The sequence below is a fragment of the Megalops cyprinoides genome, chromosome 1 (assembly GCF_013368585.1).
Source record: "Megalops cyprinoides isolate fMegCyp1 chromosome 1, fMegCyp1.pri, whole genome shotgun sequence".
Taxonomy (NCBI): domain Eukaryota; kingdom Metazoa; phylum Chordata; class Actinopteri; order Elopiformes; family Megalopidae; genus Megalops; species Megalops cyprinoides.
In genome coordinates, this window is record NC_050583.1 from 24,488,055 (window position 1) to 24,508,273 (window position 20,219).

The 20,219-nt window shown below is 39.9% G+C and overlaps 2 protein-coding genes across 3 annotated transcripts; one reads left to right on the forward strand and one right to left on the reverse strand.

The window, feature by feature from the left end:
- Window positions 1-1,702: 1,702 nt before the first annotated feature.
- Window positions 1,703-18,227, reverse strand: eif2ak1 (eukaryotic translation initiation factor 2-alpha kinase 1). 2 transcript variants are annotated; one of them, XM_036529909.1, is made up of 15 exons: window positions 17,849-18,227; window positions 16,127-16,294; window positions 15,393-15,529; window positions 15,256-15,296; window positions 14,884-14,983; window positions 14,645-14,725; window positions 14,335-14,431; window positions 13,598-13,655; window positions 13,065-13,431; window positions 11,405-11,516; window positions 10,588-10,694; window positions 4,773-4,893; window positions 4,596-4,675; window positions 3,691-3,924; window positions 1,703-2,584 (listed from the first exon to the last, which is right to left on the reverse strand). In XM_036529909.1, the coding sequence occupies exons 1-15, from the start codon at window positions 18,000-18,002 to the stop codon at window positions 2,465-2,467; spliced, it is 1,977 nt and encodes a 658-aa protein (XP_036385802.1). In that variant the 5' UTR covers window positions 18,003-18,227; the 3' UTR covers window positions 1,703-2,464. The 2 variants fall into 2 exon arrangements, with proteins under 2 accessions (XP_036385802.1, XP_036385794.1); XM_036529901.1 differs by having other exon boundaries at window positions 13,065-13,434.
- Window positions 6,055-10,389, forward strand: LOC118779317 (ankyrin repeat domain-containing protein 61-like). Its single transcript, XM_036531364.1, has 3 exons — window positions 6,055-6,264; window positions 7,982-8,076; window positions 9,360-10,389. Exons 1-3 carry the CDS (start codon window positions 6,055-6,057, stop codon window positions 10,387-10,389), a joined length of 1,335 nt encoding a protein of 444 aa, XP_036387257.1.
- Window positions 18,228-20,219: the final 1,992 nt, after the last annotated feature.

Genomic DNA, 20,219 nt, shown 5'->3' on the forward strand with positions numbered 1-20,219 from the left:
ATGTCAATAAGAAAAACAATTTATACACATGGCCAGTTTCAGTATGTATGACAGCATCCAACTATAGTGTGTTCATCCTACTAACCAGACACATTCTGTTAAAGGAATTCACCTGAAAACACACCTGACTGACCTGACAATACAGACATACAGTATGTGAGACTATATTTTATTATTTATATTGTCAGAGTAAATATTATTTACAATGTATAGATTTCATCAGCTCTTTTCCAGAGACACCTTAGTTTCACACAGGTAAATGTAACTTGCCTTGAGTTAAAAAAAAAAAAAAAACCTTTTGCCTCAGTAAGTGCTGTAGGAAATATGTTTTGACCTACATTTGGTTGGGTACTTGCTGCTGAAGCTTGCAATTAGCAGGAGTCGATTTCACTGCAGTTATGTATTTTTTTTTTTCTTTTTAGACTTCCTATATGAAAGTAGATTGGGTAGTGTGATTCCTGGATATGAATGCATGACATTCTGGCAACATGAGATGTGGATTTCCAGATTTTCTGATGTATGTTATTTTGAGTTGAATACAATTTGTGTCAAAGATAAGGTATATATAATGTGGAGAGAATTACCAGCATGTAGTACAGTTAGCAAACTTACATAACACTTAAATTGGAGTCACAGATGGAAGTCTCAGTTGTATTGGATGTAGCACCATGGGTCCCAGGGAAACATTATTTCAACCCTACTGTATACTGCATATGGATGGACTGACAATAAAATCTCTCTGACTCTGAAAAGCATGCCAATACTGGCCCTGTAAGAAATGCAGACAGCCCGAAATGAGTTGAGAGACATTCAGTTTCTTTTCTGAAAATCAGCTCCCTTTCCCTAAATAAGTATTTAAGAAGCCAAGCCCAAGATGGCACATTTAATCTTTTTTCTACCACTGTTCATATTCAGCCAGTTTATCCCAGGCTATATCAGATCAAAGGGTCATCTTTTGGCATCTCAGAAGCACCTCCTCAATGCTACAATATGTCCTTGTTTTCACAATGATTCCGCAATACCTACAGTAATACTGCTGTGCTGCAAATGAAGACAAAGGATCACCAACGAGGGTCAATAATATTTATTTACTCTCAGTATCGGCATCTCCCACATTGGTCCAGTTGTCTGTACTGTGTGTGTTGTTTTCAACTGAAGAGCTGCATTTTGACATACTGTAATCCACTAGGGTATAACCACATTATGAACCTTACTTCAGCAACCCTTGAATATGGTTTCCTAATGGAAGAACACTTTCAGTGAAGGCTATTATCTAAAGATGGCATTCTATTGCCTTTGTCTGTGGAATAAAATGCTACATCGGAGAGCCTGCAGAAACAATACTAAGGATGATGTTGTTTGTAAGGAGTCAAATGACACCAGATTTCCTGGCAAAACAGAATGACAAACATACAATAAGAGGCCGTGTTTTGAACAGCATATAAAAACTGAGACCCCCTTGAAGGCATAGTCATCAAGAGTTCATATTTATTTTTTGTTAAACTACGTATGGCACAGCTGTTTGTAGAGAACATGATCCTCATACAAACAGTGCCTTCCATATTTATTCAAAATAGGAAAAAAACATGCTAGAAAAGAAAAAACCCATAGTAGATATTTCTTCTCTTCAAATGTTCAACTTTAAATATCACTGCACAGAGCAAAGTCATATTCTTCTAAAACTACCACATTGTTTCCACACTCTTCTATTTAGAATTTTGTAAATCGTCCTCTAGCACAAATTTCACTTATAACATGCCCCCTGTCAAGTTCTGTCTATTCTGAGTGGGATTTGTATCCATAATGTTTGGCAGAATTGCTCTGGGTTGTTTTGGTTTTCATTTTGAAAGCTGAGGTCTGGTGATTAAGATTATCAGTTAAGAATATTCACTTTATGCTGAGTTAACCATTTCATTGTGGATGCTTTGGAACGTTGTCATGCAAGACTGGCAATTTTCAGCTTCTTTGCAAAGGGAATCTGCTTTCTAGCCAAATTGTCTTAGCACATGTTGAACTTAATAACTCCCTCTATATTTACAAGGGTACCAGGACCCAGAAATGCAAAACCTCAAAACACAATAAACTCCCCACCATTTCACAATGGGCAAAGGTTCTCTCTCAACATAGGCTTCACCTTTTTAGGTCAAACATGAAGGTGAAGAATAGGAGTCATCTGACCAAGAGACATGGTTCCAGTTGCTATTCCGATGGCTGCTTCAAGTGGCCTCTTTTTGTGGCTTGCCTTCAAAAGAGGCGTCTTCCAAACAATCCACCCAAGGTTCCAGCCATGTTGAAAAAGAACCCCTAATATGTACATTTTTTCTTTTATTGCATGTTTTGTACCTACTTAGTTATGTGTATAAATAAATATTGAAGGCACTGTAAAACCACTTGCAATATATTATTCACATATTTTACAAGTATAAATTAAAGCATGCACTCCACAGCCTCTTCCATGTTGTAGTCAAGTCAGGTCCATCTGTTGTGCTGCATTCTGTGAACTCTGCAGTTCACTGATCTGCCTCCTCAGCTGCACAATCACCTCTTCCTGCTCCTCCACTTTCCTCTGCAAACTATGGATAACCTGTCAAGGGAGGGGAAGAGAAACACCAACACAACTGATCAAACTACCCAGTTTATACAAAGTTAATTCATAGCTACACTTTCATAAGAAAAATAGATTTCAATAAAGAGTGTGGTCCTATTATAAAAGTAAAAATGACTTTTACTCATTTGACCTAATACCGAGTACCTTTAAAGGTCTATCTTGGAGCAACCAACCACTCGGAAAAACTATCCATTACATATCCTCTACAAAGGCAACTAAGGTAAAACAGATTAACTGTATATCACAAGAACAACCAGACCACAGGTAACAAACAACCAGTAACACAGTGATTGAGCAGTTGAAAACCATTGAAAACCAGTTCATATACCTAAGCAAAAAACAGTAACTGTTTCAGCTACACATGAATTACACAATAATTGGCCACTTTTAGCCTTATAATTCAAGAATAGTATTTGGGCCATGATTATTCTGTGAAATATAGTATTGAAAGGGTGTCATGCATTCATACTTTCGTATTCATTTTAAAGACTGTTTTCCTCTTTTTTACAGTTTACTGAAGAGGGAGGTAAAGCTGTACCAAGTTAAAACTCAAACATATATTGCGACATTTATGTGTCACCACTTGTGAATTCATGATTTTTTTTTTTTTTTTTGTGGGTTCAGGCAGACACGTGGGTATTGCACCATACAAGCATCACCATCAGCCTTGCGCAATGTAACTGCCATTTTAAAATGTAGGTTGTTACTTAGTTATCTTCATCTTAACTCCTTCTTCAGTAAATTAAACTGAACTACTTTAAGAGTCACACCTCTCTTGTTGTTGGGAGAGGCTTGCACTCTGATAAATTCCACGCAACTTTCTTTTTTATTCTTGGCAATTTCACACTTGCATAACAATTATTCAGCAAGGATTGTGCAACAATTTCTTGACTCTGCACATATACAGGCTGTCCTGCTTCTTAATCCCAGTATCTACAGACTGTACCTATTAGTATGCCATCAGAATGCATTTCAAGGGAACCATAAAGTACTACTTTTTGGCAATACATCTTTGCTTCAATTTGTGTCACGCAGTTCCCCAAACATGGGTTTTAATTGTTTTATCTGTGCCCTGTTCTTACCCTGTCCGCATTGTTGAAGAGTTCGCTCTGCAGCACCTGGGCCGCGCTGGGCCGAAGTGCGGGGTCTGGGCTTGTCAGTAGCCGGATGTACTTGGCCAGGGCAGGCCAGCGCTCGCACAAGGTGTCCGGGACCTTGCCCTGCCGCAGTTCCCCTAAAATCTGCACGCGCTCCATCTCCGTCCCAAAGGGCTGGAAGAGCTCCAGTGCGACCACTCCCACGCTGTACATGTCCGACTGTGGATGACACAGAGGAAAAGCAGTCCAGCCTGTGCTCCTTACACTGCACCCTACAACACTGCGCACACCACGTCAGCATTTTCTCAGACTTGATTGGTTTACTTCTGTATTTTCTGGTCATAAAAGTACAGAGAAAGGCAAATGCAGTCCTAAAGAGACAGGGAATTTATCATTATTTATCATTACATTACATTACATTCTTGGCATTTAGCAGATGCTCTTATCCAGAGCAATTTACATCAGTTGCAGTTTCTTTTTTAACAATGTTATCCATTTATACAGCTGGATATTTATTAAGGCAATTGTGGGTTAAGTACCTTTCCCCAGGGTACATCGGGGAGAGACTGACCAACCTGTCCAACTAGGGAAGCAGGGAATTAAACCAGCAACCTTTCAGTTATGAATCCTGCTCCTTAACCACTATGCTCCATTGCCACCCATGTCATCCACATTGAAAATAGCATTTGGTTTGACAAAATAATTATAATTTACATGTATTTTTATGTTTCAAAATGAATATAGATTTGAATGTGAATCTGAATTGAACAGCCTTCAATCAATTACTTGCTGTAGATATTGTAACGGGTATTTTGAGAACCTCATGCTTCTAAAAGCTGGAACTTGTCTCTGTGCCTGTTGCACAACCCTATGTCCAACGCCATACATACCTTTGAATCATAACGAGAGCCTTCTAGTTGTTCAGGTGCAGCATAGACGAATGTTCCTACTCCAGTGGTATGTGAGGAGCCTGCAAAAATGCATGTATCAACTACATGCAACTCTGGCACCATGAACACATTAACTACATCTTCTCTTTTAATGTACATTTCAAGCTGAGTTCTCACCGCTGCTGTGTGAGGTAGCAGGTAGCTGCATGCGGTCATCAAAGATGATATCTCTGCAGGCAAGGCCAAAGTCTCCAATCTTCACATGGCAGTCATGTCCATGAAGGAAAATATTTCTTGGCTGGGAAAAAGGAAAAAAAAGACATACTGATGGTCACCCACACAGCAAATTAAAATCACATGAGCAGACATTTAACATGACGTCAGTTTCAATATAATTCAACAAAGGTTCAAACACACCGCCATCAAATGGCTTATGATAATCCGTTACATGATAGCAGCCATTTCTAGTGTGTAATATCCACAATATGTACCACAGTATTATTTTATATATTGTTAACAAATTAAGGACTAGGATAAGATCATCTGAAACTGAAACTTCACCTTGGTATTTTTAAAGAATAACAAAAGCCGAGGCTGTACACTGCAAAGCAATAATTCACACTACTTAAATATGGTGGATACAGCATTGCTACACATCAGACTGAATATGAATTATGAAAATACTCGGTACATTTGGTGTAGTAGAACCAACTAGCTCTGTATATCTTTAGGGCATTAACATTTCGACACAGTTCCTTCAGAACAAGGGAACACTGTCAATGAGCCAATTAACCTGTAGGCACCACACCTAGCAGACCTAACCGGCACAATAGCATTACTAATCAACATTACAAAAGCCTGTAATGCAAGCAGAATTGCAAAACAAATATAAAATAGGCTACTTCTCTTCCCCTTTTGACCGAATATACAAGTGTGGAGGATGAAGCTGTTCAGCCAGGGATAAACCGCATTGTTTGGTTTATTGACTTTATTCGGACTATTCTATTTGTTTTATACAGTTCAGTTCCATTTTACAGGTTGCAATCGTTAATGAAGAATGAGTCATGGTTTGGTCACATAAAAGGTCATAAGCAACAAAGTGAAAATCATACCTCCACATGGAGGCACATGGATAGGTGAGGTTTGATCAAAATGGACTGAAACTAAGAGATTTTTACAGTACCCTTCGATGCTAGTAGACTGATGCACTCTGGAAGCGGTCATTTGGTTTTACAAGTGCTCAGTATTTCTGACTTGCATCAGCACAGTTAACCACTCTACTAAAAAAACAGGAAATTCGGCTGCGGCATGAAGATAAAGGGCGGGGTGTTAAGACCTGTTGCTGCATGCTGGTGTTCGTACGCAAATATGCCTCAGACACTTTCGAGCTGCAAGTGTCGACAAAACCCAGATAAGATTAAAGGCTAAACATTTCCTCGCTACATTTACATATATAATCATGAGCATTCCAGCAAGCTTTACAAATGTGAGTGGTGATCGTTCGGGACGGAATTCAACGGAGGACTCTGACGGTGAATTTAGTCAATGTGAACCCAATGGTGCAAGGCATGATGGAAATTCAACGACAATAGAGGATGCACTGAAAATTCACTCTGCCGATGCTACACTCCACCCACCAACTGGATTCCTTGGGAATGTCCACTCACAGGTAGCAAAAGCAATAACCTGATTATCGTATTACTGCTGACTGCTTCTGGCATGACTGATAATTAATTAATTATGTCCCTTCTTTTTAAACATATTTTCATTTAATAATTCTATCTGTCTGATTTAATTGTAAAAGTTTTTTTTTCCCCCAAAATAATTTTTAAGTGAGGCACAGAAAACTGGTATTGACACATTCTTCAAATTACTTTGGTCCTTCATCAAACTACTTTCAAACTGCTGCATTCTTAGAATTTTTTCAGGTTAACTTTACAATATTTGTTGTTTTTGACTTTTTTTGAATTTCACTTCACTGTTTAAAATGGCACTCTTATGATACAGTTGCTTTTCATGTTGAACTGATAATCTGCATATATCAAAGTTTATTAGAGGGAGACTCAACCAGCTCATTCCAAAGGGCATGCTATAAACGTCTCTATGCTGGCTTCTGTTCTATCTGCTTTCAGTTAGGTTTTATTCAGCTGTTTTTTTTTAAACTAAACTGACTTTGACAGATCTTGGAGAGGTATGTGTTGCTGGAGGTATGCTTGTGCTATCAGAAATATCAAATCAATAAAGCTGTTTATTTAACATATTTTTGTTACTATCTGACCCTTAAAAGTTGTGAAAACATTCTAAATTAAGCTTAATTGGTTGTTTAAAGACTCCCAAAAATTCTTTGAAAATCAGACAATCTCAATTCAACTGAATACTAATTGATATTACACATATTTAAAGAGCAAGATGTGACCAGAAGTTATTGCAGACAACGCACCTTAAAATTGTGCATGTGCACCCTGGCTTAACAGCTTTATGAAGGTGTAATGTGTCAAATGGCTACAAATGATGGCTAAAGAGCTGTCCAAGTGTGAATACACTTCTACCATGCTACAGATTTTCACTGAATCATGTTCAGCTTTGGATTTCAGGTACTGTGGACTACAGTCAACAGCCAATGAAAATGACCATTCAATAACAATGACAAGAATGTTTCTTTCAGCTGTGTTCTGTCATATCCCTATAATTAAAGAAAAGCCACAACAAATGGAACACAATAACAAAGGCCACAAGGCCAACACATTACAATGAAAGCAGGATAAGTGCAAGACAGGCACCCTCATAGAAACAATTGGTCACTTAGTGCCTCCTGGAGTTACGCTAAGTCCTTTATAATTGTGTAGGGCAGCAATAAAAGCTCATGAGACACGCTCACACCAATTCCACACAAATTTCATAGTGCGTCAGGTTCAGTCACTGAACCCTCATTTTCGACTTACAAGAATTGCAACGTGTCACCTTTACTTTTAAACTTCTGAAATAAACAAGACATTTTTTTCCACAAAGGACTAAAAGCAAAAACCTGTTAAGTGATATCAAACCTGGATTAGAGTTTAATATTAACAGCTCAATCAAACTTAACTAATTAAGTCTGGAACAAAAACCAACATGCACAATGTGCCCCAAGACCCGTGTTGGGAAACCCTGTAGCTCCACGTGTTCAGAAGATGACATGGTGCATATTACGGTGGAGAGAATTCCCACAAATTTACCTTGAAGCATTTAACTTCTGTAGTACTGCACAGGCAGTACATTATGAATACCTTGACTGGAACAAAACAAATGAACTGTGCACAGCACTGTTCTGCTACACCCCTGGAGCGTTTGTTTAATCCAGAACATTTTTTGCATCAATATAAACTTGGCTTTGCTCTGCCCTCTAGCATCTTGCCACCCTTCCCATTCACCTGGCCACCGTTCACAGGAAAGTGCAGAGCCTGGAAAGTCTCCTAAGATCTGGTGCTGACCAAGAGATAAGGTAACTGCTGATTCCTATCGCAACATGACATAGCCACCATTTTTAAATTGGAGAATATTACGAAAACATACACAGATGAAATGAGAATTGCAGCTCACTTGAAGTTATTAACTAAAAAAAAAAATCAACAGGAGGAGAATGTAGGACAGCTGGAATGATACAGCGCACCACAAACACTATTTAAAAACGGAAAACACAACAATTAAAAGAAAACACACTAAAACAGTCCTGATGTTAAACCTGCATTTCTTGACTTGAGTAACACACAAATCCAATGACAGCAAGGGTAGAGTCAATAACTATAAATTAATCACACAATGATAACTGGTGGAACGCAAGTAAAACTGATACTATGTACTTGAATCAAGACAATAACTAACTAAATCTGTTTTAGCTGGTGAATGCAGCTAATGCTTTTATACATTATAAAAGCCATGTATAAAATTCATTCTGGTCACCACTAAACAAGGCAGTGAGCCCAGCTGGTTGCTTTGCTCCGTTTTAAAAAACAAGTCCAGAACAAGTTTAGAACACCGATACAAAACTTCATGGCCTTGAATTACAATATTTTATTAGGTACTTCTGTTCGTATTATGAATGGACAGTGTAATGCTGTAGCAATACGGCATGGAAGGGATGAAGTGTATCCAGGTAAGCTACATTCTGCAAATGCTGGCAGAAATCTAGCAGCAACCATTAATCTGACAGAAGAAAATATTATAATATGGTCACTGAGTACAGAAGAAATTTTCTTTTTTGACAATCTAACATATTGGTGGTGGTCTTGCATCAGGGTGGCTGACCAACCTGTCCAGCTAGATTTTAACAGTCGACTATGAATTTGAATGGTTTGAACAGTCACAGCTCTAATAAACTGGAGACAAACTAATTAGTACAAGCTATTAATTATGCGCAATTCTGAGCAAAAATACACAACAATGTAACAAATTCTTAAGTAATGCCTTGGCCTAAATGGATATTTTCATATTAAGGCCTGCAATACATTCTCCCTTGTGAATGCATATTTGCTTTGCATATTTAATCTTCAAGTGAATATAACTATTTTCATATTCAGTTGTTTCTCTTGTATACTATATGTACCACCATTGCCAGTAAATTATTTATCAACACATACTGTCGTAGCTCATTAATATAAATGCTAGACGTGCAACACCTTTACTGTTGCCAACAATTAAATTAAATTTGTAAAATCCGTGCTTTGTAAATACTGCAACAAGTGAGACTCAACCTCAAGTAAGACTAATCTCTTTGGGACTACCCAGGGCCCAGCACGGATGCACGACTCTGCACCTGCTGATCACTCACTGGCCCAAAATCAATGGCTCCTCCTTGAAGCCAAGCACAAAGTTTGAGCGCAACATGGCCGCCCTTCAGCAACGTGCAGAGGACTGCCTGAGACTGCTGTGTGGCTCCGGGGTCAACGTCAACGCCAGGGTGGAGGCGGGCAGCGGGGACACCGCCCTGCACCTGGCTGTGCGTTACGGAGCCCTGCCCGCCGTGGGCATCCTGGCTGGCCACGGCGCCGACGTTAACGCGAGCGACCGCTCTGGCATGTTGCCCCTGCATATGGCAGCCGGCACCCTCGACCCAGCGATGACCGCCGCCCTCATTCGGTGCGGAGCAGACGTCAATAAGGCTGCCCATCAGTCTGGGGCCACTGCGCTCCACTTTGCCGTCACGGCTGCCGCTGTCAAAAACGGGGCACCCCTGCCGGCGGACCTGAGCTGCATCAGTGAGCTCCTGACAGGAGGGGCTCTTCCCGACGCCCAAAATAAGGCAGGCCGGACGCCCCTACATGAGGCCTGCCAGGGCGGGCAGGAGGAGGTGGTGGACCTGCTGCTGGAGCACGGGGCCGACGTCAACATCCGCACTGCCTCGGGAGAAAACGGTCTCTTTGTCTTCCTAGATCGCAGGGCCAACCTGCGGAGCGCCCCATCTCTGCCGGGGAAACTGCTCAGCCTGACTCATCCTCTAACCATCACCAACAGCCAGGGTGCTCTTCCCAGCAGCCTGCTGCTGTCGGAGTACCACTCCCAGAGGGACACGCTCCTGAGACTGTCCAAGCAGCCTCTGGACCTTCAGAGTATATGCAGGATCCACATACGTCGGCAGCAGAGACCGAGCTTCAGACAGAGTCTCAAGGAGATGCTGCCTGAGAAGTTATCTAATTTTGTCTACAGCTACGGGAATCGCTCATCTACAATAGCGCTGTCTGGTACGTGCCACAAAATGCACAGTGAAATGCCACAGGATTTCACCAGAACTTTTGGAGATGTGAACACTGTGGAGTAACACATCTCCATTGGACACATTTAGCAAGTCTAATGAGACTGTACAGCAATCAATACATTGAGATTTGCCAAGGTTTACATAATCTACCTCAAAGTTACCTTAGGATGTTAACATGATATCAAGGCATCAGTATAGCTGCATGGTAGTATTTGTTATGAAATTCAAACGTAATGAAATTCAAACTGAGGGAAAACATACCTTAAGGTCTCTGTGCATGATTCCCTTGGAGTGAATATACTGCACTCCCTCCAGTATTGTCCGAAGAATGCTGAAAGTGCGTTCTGCATCCACACATCTGTAAGGATCTGTAGGTTGAACAAAAAACAACAATATACTTAATTACATTAAATATTACAAACCCCACATTAATTTGACACTCGAGCGGAATTACTCACAGTGTTGACTTGAACAGGAGGAGCAAAGTGAAAGGGAGTGAAATTTAGATTTTCCAGTTCATGGAACAAACAGAAATCTTTTTAAACGGATCTGAACATCATGAAACAGGTTTAGCATATTTGACTGTGTTTGTTGGTTAACTCACGTAAGAGTTAGAGTGAGTTAGAAGACTTACTTGTCAAAACAAATTGAGCTGACACATGCATGGTGTATCTGTTATAAATGATTTTTTTTCTTTTAGCTTATATAATTCTTTACTCTTCAGCCTCAAAACTTTGGAAACAGACATATGGTGGATATTCAACCTTCACTGACTAGCATAGTTAGATATCATATCTACTAGATATAGACAGTTGTGTTACACCAACAGAAACTGCTACGTAATCCCTTTGTGTAGATGGAGACAGCTGGTACCTGTCTTACAGTTTACATCTTATCTGATTACATTAAAACACTTTTTAATCACCTGCTGTGGAACCCCCAACCCCAACACACAAATACACAAACACACATACATATGCCTGGTCCAGCACATTCTCTGTCCTGAAACTTAAACTTCATCTTCACCTCAAGGCAAATAACTAAACAGAGCAAAAAAGGAGAAGCCCGGTCTCGTCACCTGAGGGGCCCGCCACTTCCTCTCTGGGCCTGGTGTTCCGCTCCAGGATCCAGTCTCTCAGGGAGAGTTCACACAGCTGCATCTGGATGTACAGCATCAAGTAGAACTGCACCTGCCGCAAAGCCAGAGGGAACAGTAAAACCACTGCCACAGCTCCTTACTGTCAGGAGCACAAGGCCACTGTTACAGTAACACAAATTACAGCTGCAGTATTGCTTGTATTGCACATCCTAACTGTGGGCCTTATCATGAGAATTACCATTACTGCGTAAACATTAATGTAATTACAGTGTCATCCACATAGGGCCGTTAATGCTGCATGTATTTATTAACATTCTGCTACTGTAACAAAATGTCAGTGGTTGTGTGCACCTAATGTGTTATTTTAACAGCTACCATCTTTTCATGTTGGTTTGTTTACATTGTACATCTTGTGTCCTGTTCACTTGCTGTGTAATTGTATGTTATCTAAAAAATTAAATAATGCAAATGAGCACACTTGTGCTTAAGCACGGAATTTATACTACAAAATCGCTTACTCATCCAATTGTGTCAGCACCAGCAGTGGAACTGACAAGCAAAAGGCCCAGGTACTAGCCTATGGGCAGTGAAGGCCTGTCATCAGTCTATCATTAGGCCTTAAACCTCTACACAAGGCTGACAGGGACTGGTTATCTCGCAAAACTTCCACTGTGACAGCACATCTCTCAATTGCCTTATCACCCCTGCTCTGGCCCCCTGGTGGAAGAATGAGCTACCTGTGACTAGAACTGCAGAACCATGAGCCGTTTTTATTATTTTTATGTACACCCAAATGGATTATGGCTGTATGCTCATACCTGACACTTTATCACCTAATGGGTTACTTTCTATTATGTATTCTAGGGCTGCATGATATAGCTGTCGTGATATATCAAATAGCTATTTTTAGCGCAATAACAGCTATCCCCGGTATGTGGCGTTAGGTTTCTTCCGTATATTTTTCCCTTTAGTCATACCTGATGCAGGAGCCACAACCGGAGATAGCAGTTATTGCGCTAAAAATAGCTATTCGATATGTCGCGACGGCTATATCGTGCAGCCCTAATGTATTCCCTTGATATTGTTGCTCTGACATGTATCTTACTATGATGGCCTATGGCTATGATGCCAATAAACAAATAATAAAAAGGTGTGAGTGCTTTAAAATGCTCCACAAAAGCTGGTCCACCTTTTGACTTTTATCATGAGGAATTGGGATGTTTTCCTTGGCATGCATAACCCACTTTAGTGAAGAAGTGTCTTTGCACAGTTTTTAATGCAGTACTGGGTTTCGTCATTTTTATTTTGTTTCCAGAGTCATACTGTCACTTCTCAAAAGAATGAAATTAAAAGGAAATACTTCCTTACTCCAGACTGACTCATGTAAAATGATTAGAATTAACCAGTTCATGTGAAAAAAAAGTCATGTGAGAAGTGTGGGTGAGTAGCACACTCTCTCTTTCAGTTTCCACACTTTAGTAGACAACTTGCCAAACCACTTTTTACACCAACAACTGTAAATATATGGGTGAAATGAGAGGCAGCTGATCTCTGACACCACTGGAAGGATCCAAAATCAGGAATATATACCATTTCTTTTTTAAAAAAGAAAAGAAAAAGGTGTGAGCTGGTCCTTTACCTCTTTGGGGCTCTTTTCCTCCCACTGCTGGCTGTCCACATCCAGATATGAGTTGTTGTTTATCTCCAGCCTGTTCCTGCTGAGATCCCCTCCTGTCAATACTGAACCATCCTTGCTGGCCACAGGGCACCTGCTTGCCGCCGAGCGCTGATGTCCCAGGAAGACACAGGGGACGAAGTCCTCCACATTGTGCATGCCTTTGGGACACACCATTTGGCCCTGTTCCTCTTTGGAGACAGACACTTTTCCAGAGATGTGCTTCGATGTGCTCACTTTGGTGAATGCATCCTCTGTCTTGTCCTTCACACATTCCGAGCTTTCAAACACTATGGAGGAGCCAATGCTACTGCCAACACTTGCCTCTGCACTGCTGGGGAGAATCAAAACAAGGGACATAAGAAAGATGTGTAAGATAATATTCAATTAACCTCAGATTAATTCACTACGACAAATATGTTTTGTATGACTATGTTTTGTACGATGAAGTACGATTATTTTAACACAAGAGTGTATAACAAGAGAAGTGTTCCTACTCTTCTCTCAGTGAAGCTGTTTCCAGAGCAGGATACTTGGAAGGGATGGATGTTGTGTCTGAAATAGAAAAAAACACCACTGCAGCTGTGAAACTAAAGCCACATGCAGGAAGGACACACAGACAGCTTTAAAGGTATGCATCAAAATTGTCAGTGCAGGCCATTGCCAATCTATTTCTATTTATCTACCCTCTATATGCACCACAGGAAAACTCCCCATACTATTGCAGCCCTTCTGAGTGCATTGGAATGTTCCTCTGTTTCCTTATGACAACCAAACACAGCTTCCTTGGCTGAATGATAGCCCTGACTTCTCTTGATTACCAGCTGCTTCATTTATGAGAATGATTGATCATATTCGTATTTCACTTTGGATGCTGTGGTATCCTAAGTGACATCAGGAAGTTCCTTACAGTATCCAGACTATTCTGGCATGATCCATTATGACAGCCACTTTTGATACCATTCAAATCACACCATACAAATGGATATCTAGACTCTTAAAAGCTTGACACTGAGCAATACTCAAAGGCTGAACAAATAAAACCAGGTGAGAGCATTTAAGCAAAAACAGAGTGCATGATTTCTCTGCATATTAGCATACTTGCAATGCTAGGTTTCCCAAGGTGACTGTAAACAATCTATATCCCAGCTCACATCTAGCGAAGCATTATATGAGTGTCTGTGTGCCCTGTAATTGAAACAAAATCCATCTGCATAGTGGACCTGCCACTTACTTTTTGCTGCAGGCTGCACATGCTCCATCCACGCGGTGTGATAACCCACTATATTAGCATGCTGTAGACTGGATAAGACTTTCACTTCACGAAGGACCTGCAACAAAATCAGTCAAACGGTGATTGAGCCTAGGTCCCTATTGTATTTATATCAACTGCATTACTGATAAATCACCCTGCGTTTTTCACTAGCGTTTTTCAAGTTGGTTCCAAATGGAGCAATGCTTTAAAGCCTCTTGTGAGTAAGGTGTCTACTGTCTGAAAAGCTGCAGTCAATGAACACAAATCCACTCTTGGGCCAACAAAGCACCTTCATGCAGTCCTCCCTTGTGACGTTCTTGATTAGAATCTTCTTCACTGCATAATTCTGGCCATCCAACTTATTTGTCACCTAACAGGTACAAAAAAACAACATGGTGAGTGTCACTGGTTGTAAACAAGCATCAAATCTAAGGAGTAATCAAAGACTCCAACTGACTTACACATTTGACCATGACATTATTTGATGCAGTACTTATATTTGAAGCTATTAAGAATGAAAAATTTTACCTTGAATACTTTGCCGTATGATCCTTTGCCCAGTGTACATATTTCCTCAAACTCGCTGAGGTAGCGAGATGTCTGTGCTTGGAATAGGCCATCTTTTGATCTAATATAAAAAATATGACAGACGCACTCTTAAAGCAGATCTATATCAAAATCACACCAGAAAGACAGTTAGCCAGAGCTCAGAATGTTTTTTTTTTTACACACATAAAAAAACACTGGTATACAAGTAAACAACACATAGCAACACACAAAGTTTTGTTATCTTATATAACTGTTTATATTAACTAAAGACTATGAATTAATACTGTATGACAAGAAATGAATTCATCATATATAAAGTAATTCAAGTCTTGAAAAAAAAGATATTCTTACCTTGTAAAGCTCTGTGCATCTGTTGTTAAATACCTGTGATCCTAGAGAAAACAGAAACACAAGCTTAGGCTTGTTTACAAAACAGAGGGTTGAGGTCACTGGGTCTGTGAAGCCCGCTGTGCGCCCAGTTGTCTTACCTGGGGGAAGAGAGAGGAGCTGGCTGCATGCAGGAGCTCAGTGAAGGCCCTGTTGTGCTGCAGCCTCACCGTGCTGAACTCATCACTGATCGCCAGCGGAGAGAGAAGGTTCAACGCTGCCAGACGCTGACCAATCACTGGGAAGGCAGCCGTAAAAAAAGGCGTAAAGCAAATGGACAGTACCATTGCTATCAAAGAGCAGAACGCCAACTTAACATGAAAATTGTAAACGAACACACAGAATTTTGAATGGACTCGAATCGCATCAATGCGTTAGTATACATGACACAGGCACAAGGTTATGGCTCTGGAGTGGGAGGGAAAAGTTCCATTTCAGACTCTCCCTCTCATTAAAGACAACAGCTTTTTTTTTAACTGAAGATTTCAAGTCATGCATCGAGAAATTTCTGAGAAATCAGAAATAGTCTGGTCAACTATTGACACTTGCTCATGCTGCCCTTCTAATATTGTTGACTCTTTATATAGCTTTTTGCTCATGTTGTACTCTGCCTCACTTGTAAGTCGCTTTGGACAAAAGTGTCTGCCAAATGAATACATGTAAATGTAACGTAATGTAAACGAAATTCCTTCACCAAACATAACACAATTTCACCATACAGACTTCTTATCATATTAACACCAGGGGTAACAATCACTGTTACCATATCAGAAGTACATCTTACTACAGTATGTGTGGCAGAAAACAGTTTCACTGACAGATAGGGAATACCAACCCTTGAAGAGCAGACGTGAGCGGTGCGGATCTTTCTCATAGACAAAGCACAGGTGTTCCAGCAGGGAGCCCAGCAGCAGGTGGTTTGGGATGGCAGAGGCAAACTCCTGGAGGGATGGGCGTTGTTTCCCACCCATAAGAACCTCACAGTTAACGGCAGAATCAGAAGCTACGTTTGAAGTTAGGGGAAATACAGAGTTTGAATGAGACACATTTAATAACATATGGGTATTTAAATATGGTTACTTATTAACTGATTTGCTTTGCAAATGCCCTTATCCATGGCAATATTTATATCCTTCTGAACAACTGTACAGTTACTAAGGAATACTGGGTTAACTACTCTGCCCAAAGGGACAATAGCACTATCGGTAGTATATGCAACCTTCTAGTTTAAAGGACAGCTCTCTAACGACCTTAACATCTGCTTGCATGACATTTATTTCAACATGCCTTTTCAATCAACACACTGACTAAATGATTAGGTCAAATACTGGTGGAAAAACTACAAGGCTATGGTAAAAAAAAAATGTTACTCACAAAACAACACGTTAACTTAATTATTCAGGCATTACCAAATATAAAACAACTACTGTTCTTACCTTCAGCAATAACTTTAGCAATGAGCCCTAAAATGTCTTTTTTCTCTAGATCCATTTTGTATGAAAATTAGATGCAAATTTACCATTCAACCAGACTTGAATATTGAAACCACTTTTGGTGGTGTGTGTTGTTTGGGTGTGTGCATTTGGAAGTCTTATCAGTCTGAAACATTACTAACGCCCCCCTACACCCCGACCTACATAAGAGCAATACGTAGAACTGGTAGGACACACGTAAAGCACCAGCAGCGTAAATTAAACTGAGGATTCCGTACAGTACCTGTGTGAATTATGTATAATTCTGACACACGGCATATCATTATAAATTGCTCTCAATGAAATAAAGTAGACTATTGAAAATGAAAAGCTAGCCTTGAAATATCTGATAATGAGCTAAGATACTGTAAATACACATTATTCGGGGAAATGATACTAACATACTTTCAAATATAAATTACTGCCTTGTTCGTTGTAACGTTTTGTCGTGTCGTTCAATCTTGAACACTTGAAAACAAAATGCAGAAATTTCTAGATTATGGACATATCTAACGGATATTCATAACATTATCATTGTCTTTGTCTACTGTGTTTGCGCAAGATTTGAACTAACATTAATTCAAAAAATGTTTGCCATATTTATGAATCAACTACCGTATGAAATCGTGTCAACATATGAGACAAAATTACAGTGCAGGTCCAGCTTTTCTTTGAGGATCCTCCGAGTTTAGGAAAATGTGAAACTGAATAAAAACATCAATGTGGCCTTAACTGTTTAAACAGGTAGTTAACCTGACAAAACTACAACTGATCTAACGTTAGTGAAAGCTCTTGTGTTTCTGCAGTCAGTCGGCAGAAATGGCTAGTCAGCCAGCTGTCATTTTATCGTTACCTACACAAAATAAAGTTGGTCTGGACGATATGGTCGCATTCAATGATTCTAAGTAACGGTTTCCAGCTAACACAACTCAGGGTCAGAAACCTGAAACCCAGCCAGGGGAGGTGGCTGGCTGACTACAGCAACAAGCAAGCTCACTTGATATAACGTTAATCTCTGTATCTTTGGTGGCTCTCAACGACTCTTCAACACGTTCTCATTTAATGATAGCTACCAAGATACTCACTGTCAAATTCGACCTCGTCATCATCCTCTGGCGGAAAGGTTAAGACGCTGGTCTCCGTTCTTCTAGTGCTAGCGGTTAAACTCCTCCGAAGTAGTATGTGGTTACTGCTCGAATTTTCCTCCATGAACTTTCCTCTCCGGTTGTTCAGCAACATACTGAGGCAGCTAACGTTAGCTAACTAGCTAGCTAGCCGACGTAGCCAATGGCACGAACTGTTCCTATACCGCAAGTTAGCACTTTGGTTATTGAGGTATCTTACAATATTAAAAACATTTTAAACGACAGATTATTGTTGTTTGTTTCTAATAATTGATGCTATGACATCTTATCAAGAATGATGAAACATCCTGTCACAACCTTAACACTGTTCGGCCATGTTTCACCGTACGCCTCACGTGATTTGAGGGGTTATCTCAAAATTTCTATCAATCTTAAAACTACGGTATATATGTGTTATCGGAATTAAGACATCTGATCGAAAGCTAACATTATGTATGTGCAATTAACCAATTACATAAATCGCATAAATGTGTAAGGTTCGCTTGTTCTGTTTTAAGATGTTTAATTTTAAACCTCAGCTCATATTTAGTTACTTTGTGTGTCTCTTACACGGTCCCTAAAGTGGTAAAAAAGAGAAGCGCACGGACAGTACTTAAAAGGTGCTTGCAGAGTGCAGACTGAAATGTGGGGAGTCTGGGGACCCAGCTAGTTCCCACTGATTTTATCTGTAAAATTTCTTTTTATTTTTGCTCCAATTTTCCAGTTGATTTTATCTACAAACAAGAGCAACACATCTACAGTTACTTCCCTCAAAACTAAAATGTCCTCAGATGTGTTTGGTTGGTTGTGTCAATACAGAGGTACTTAAACTGGTAGGATCACATAGATGGAGTGTATAGCAATATCCTTTCACTAACAGAAAAATTACTCCTTTAGGCAATCGCTTAAGTAAGATTACATATATTACATTAATATTACATATTTTCATAATAGATACCCTTATCCAAAGCAGTTTTCATTGCTTACCTTTTCATCAGTTTATACAGCTGGGTATTTACTGAAGCAACTCACATTATGGACTATCCTCAAGGGTGCAACAGCACTGCATGACCTTGGAACTGAAGCTGCAACTACCATACCACAATGGCACCCTCAATACTTTTGGTATGTTGTGGTTTGAGAGGTGAAGACCTAATAAACAATCTCAAAGTTGTTTATATCAAAAGACATGTTTAGGGTTAATACTCCTGTCAGTGCCCTTGACCAAGGCGCTGGCAAAAGAGCTGGAGTTGGTCCCCAGGCGCTGGACTGTGGCTCCCCACTGCTCCTGGCTCCTAGTGTGTGTGTGCCCCTGGTGGGCTCCTGGTGTATGTGTGCTCACTGCTCACTGTGTGTGTAGGATGGGTCAAATGCAGAGGACGAATTTCCCCATGGGGGATCAATAAAGTATATAATTATTATTATCATTATTATTATTATTAAAACAATGAAAATGTATGCATGTCTTATTGGGTAAAAAAGAAAAAAAACTTTATGTCATGACTGTATAGGATTTCTCTACTCAGGGTTATGTTATAAGCGGTTAGGGAACTGGATTTTAATGGCGAATTTCAAATGTTATCCACTGAATTCTATTTGGACAAAGTTGTTGTTTTCTGAATGTTTACAAGGCACGTCCATTTTGTTCCTAAAAAAGTATATAAATACCTTTTAAATTGTATTTTTAATTGACACTAAATGACAACCACAACATAGGAATTCTCATTACAAAATTAAAAATATGAAATAAACTACCACACTATGCGTTTTAGAAAGGTATAGAAAGACCATTGAGCTGGATGCAGACAGCCTCATACCGCAGAACTGGGAAGATAAAGGTTGCTGGTCCAATTCCGTGGTGAGACCATGCTGTTATACCCTTTATGTAATTAACTCAGGCTGGTTAAGTAAATATGCAGCTGTGTAAATGAATAATAGGTAAAATGTAAGCTATGTAAATTACTTTGCATAAGAGTACCAACTAAGCAAATACAATGAATATAGCTGAATGGACACTATTCAACTTTTGTGCACTGACTGGAAGGTACTAACTGGAAGGCAGAAAGTAAAGTTATTAAAAATCTATCTTACTACCGAAAGATTCATCATACAGTTTTCATCTTTACCTGTCTGTAGTACACCTTGGGACAATTAGCTTCTCTGATGGCTATGGATGTGTTAACTAGCTTGTTTGATTTGATATGAAAAATTCAAATATTCTTACCTTCGTCTGATTCTTCAGATCTGCTACACCAAACAGGTATGTGAAGTGACATCCAATTCGGTGCAGGGAAAACCGATCGGAAACAAAGGGCAGATCATTCGCTCTGAA

Coding starts and splice junctions, on each gene's coding strand:
- eif2ak1 (XM_036529901.1), bottom strand. CDS start 18,002: ATGTTGCTGAACAACCGGAGAGGAAAGTTCATGGAGGAAAATTCGAGC. Junction 14,726..14,883: donor CATACGGCAAAGTATTCAAG/GTAAAATTTTTC, acceptor TGTACCTGTTAG/GTGACAAATAAGTTGGATGG. Junction 14,432..14,644: donor CAAGGGAGGACTGCATGAAG/GTGCTTTGTTGG, acceptor ATTTTGTTGCAG/GTCCTTCGTGAAGTGAAAGT.
- LOC118779317 (XM_036531364.1), top strand. CDS start 6,055: ATGAGCATTCCAGCAAGCTTTACAAATGTGAGTGGTGATCGTTCGGGA. Junction 6,265..7,981: donor TTGGGAATGTCCACTCACAG/GTAGCAAAAGCA, acceptor TCTGCCCTCTAG/CATCTTGCCACCCTTCCCAT. Junction 8,077..9,359: donor GGTGCTGACCAAGAGATAAG/GTAACTGCTGAT, acceptor GGGACTACCCAG/GGCCCAGCACGGATGCACGA.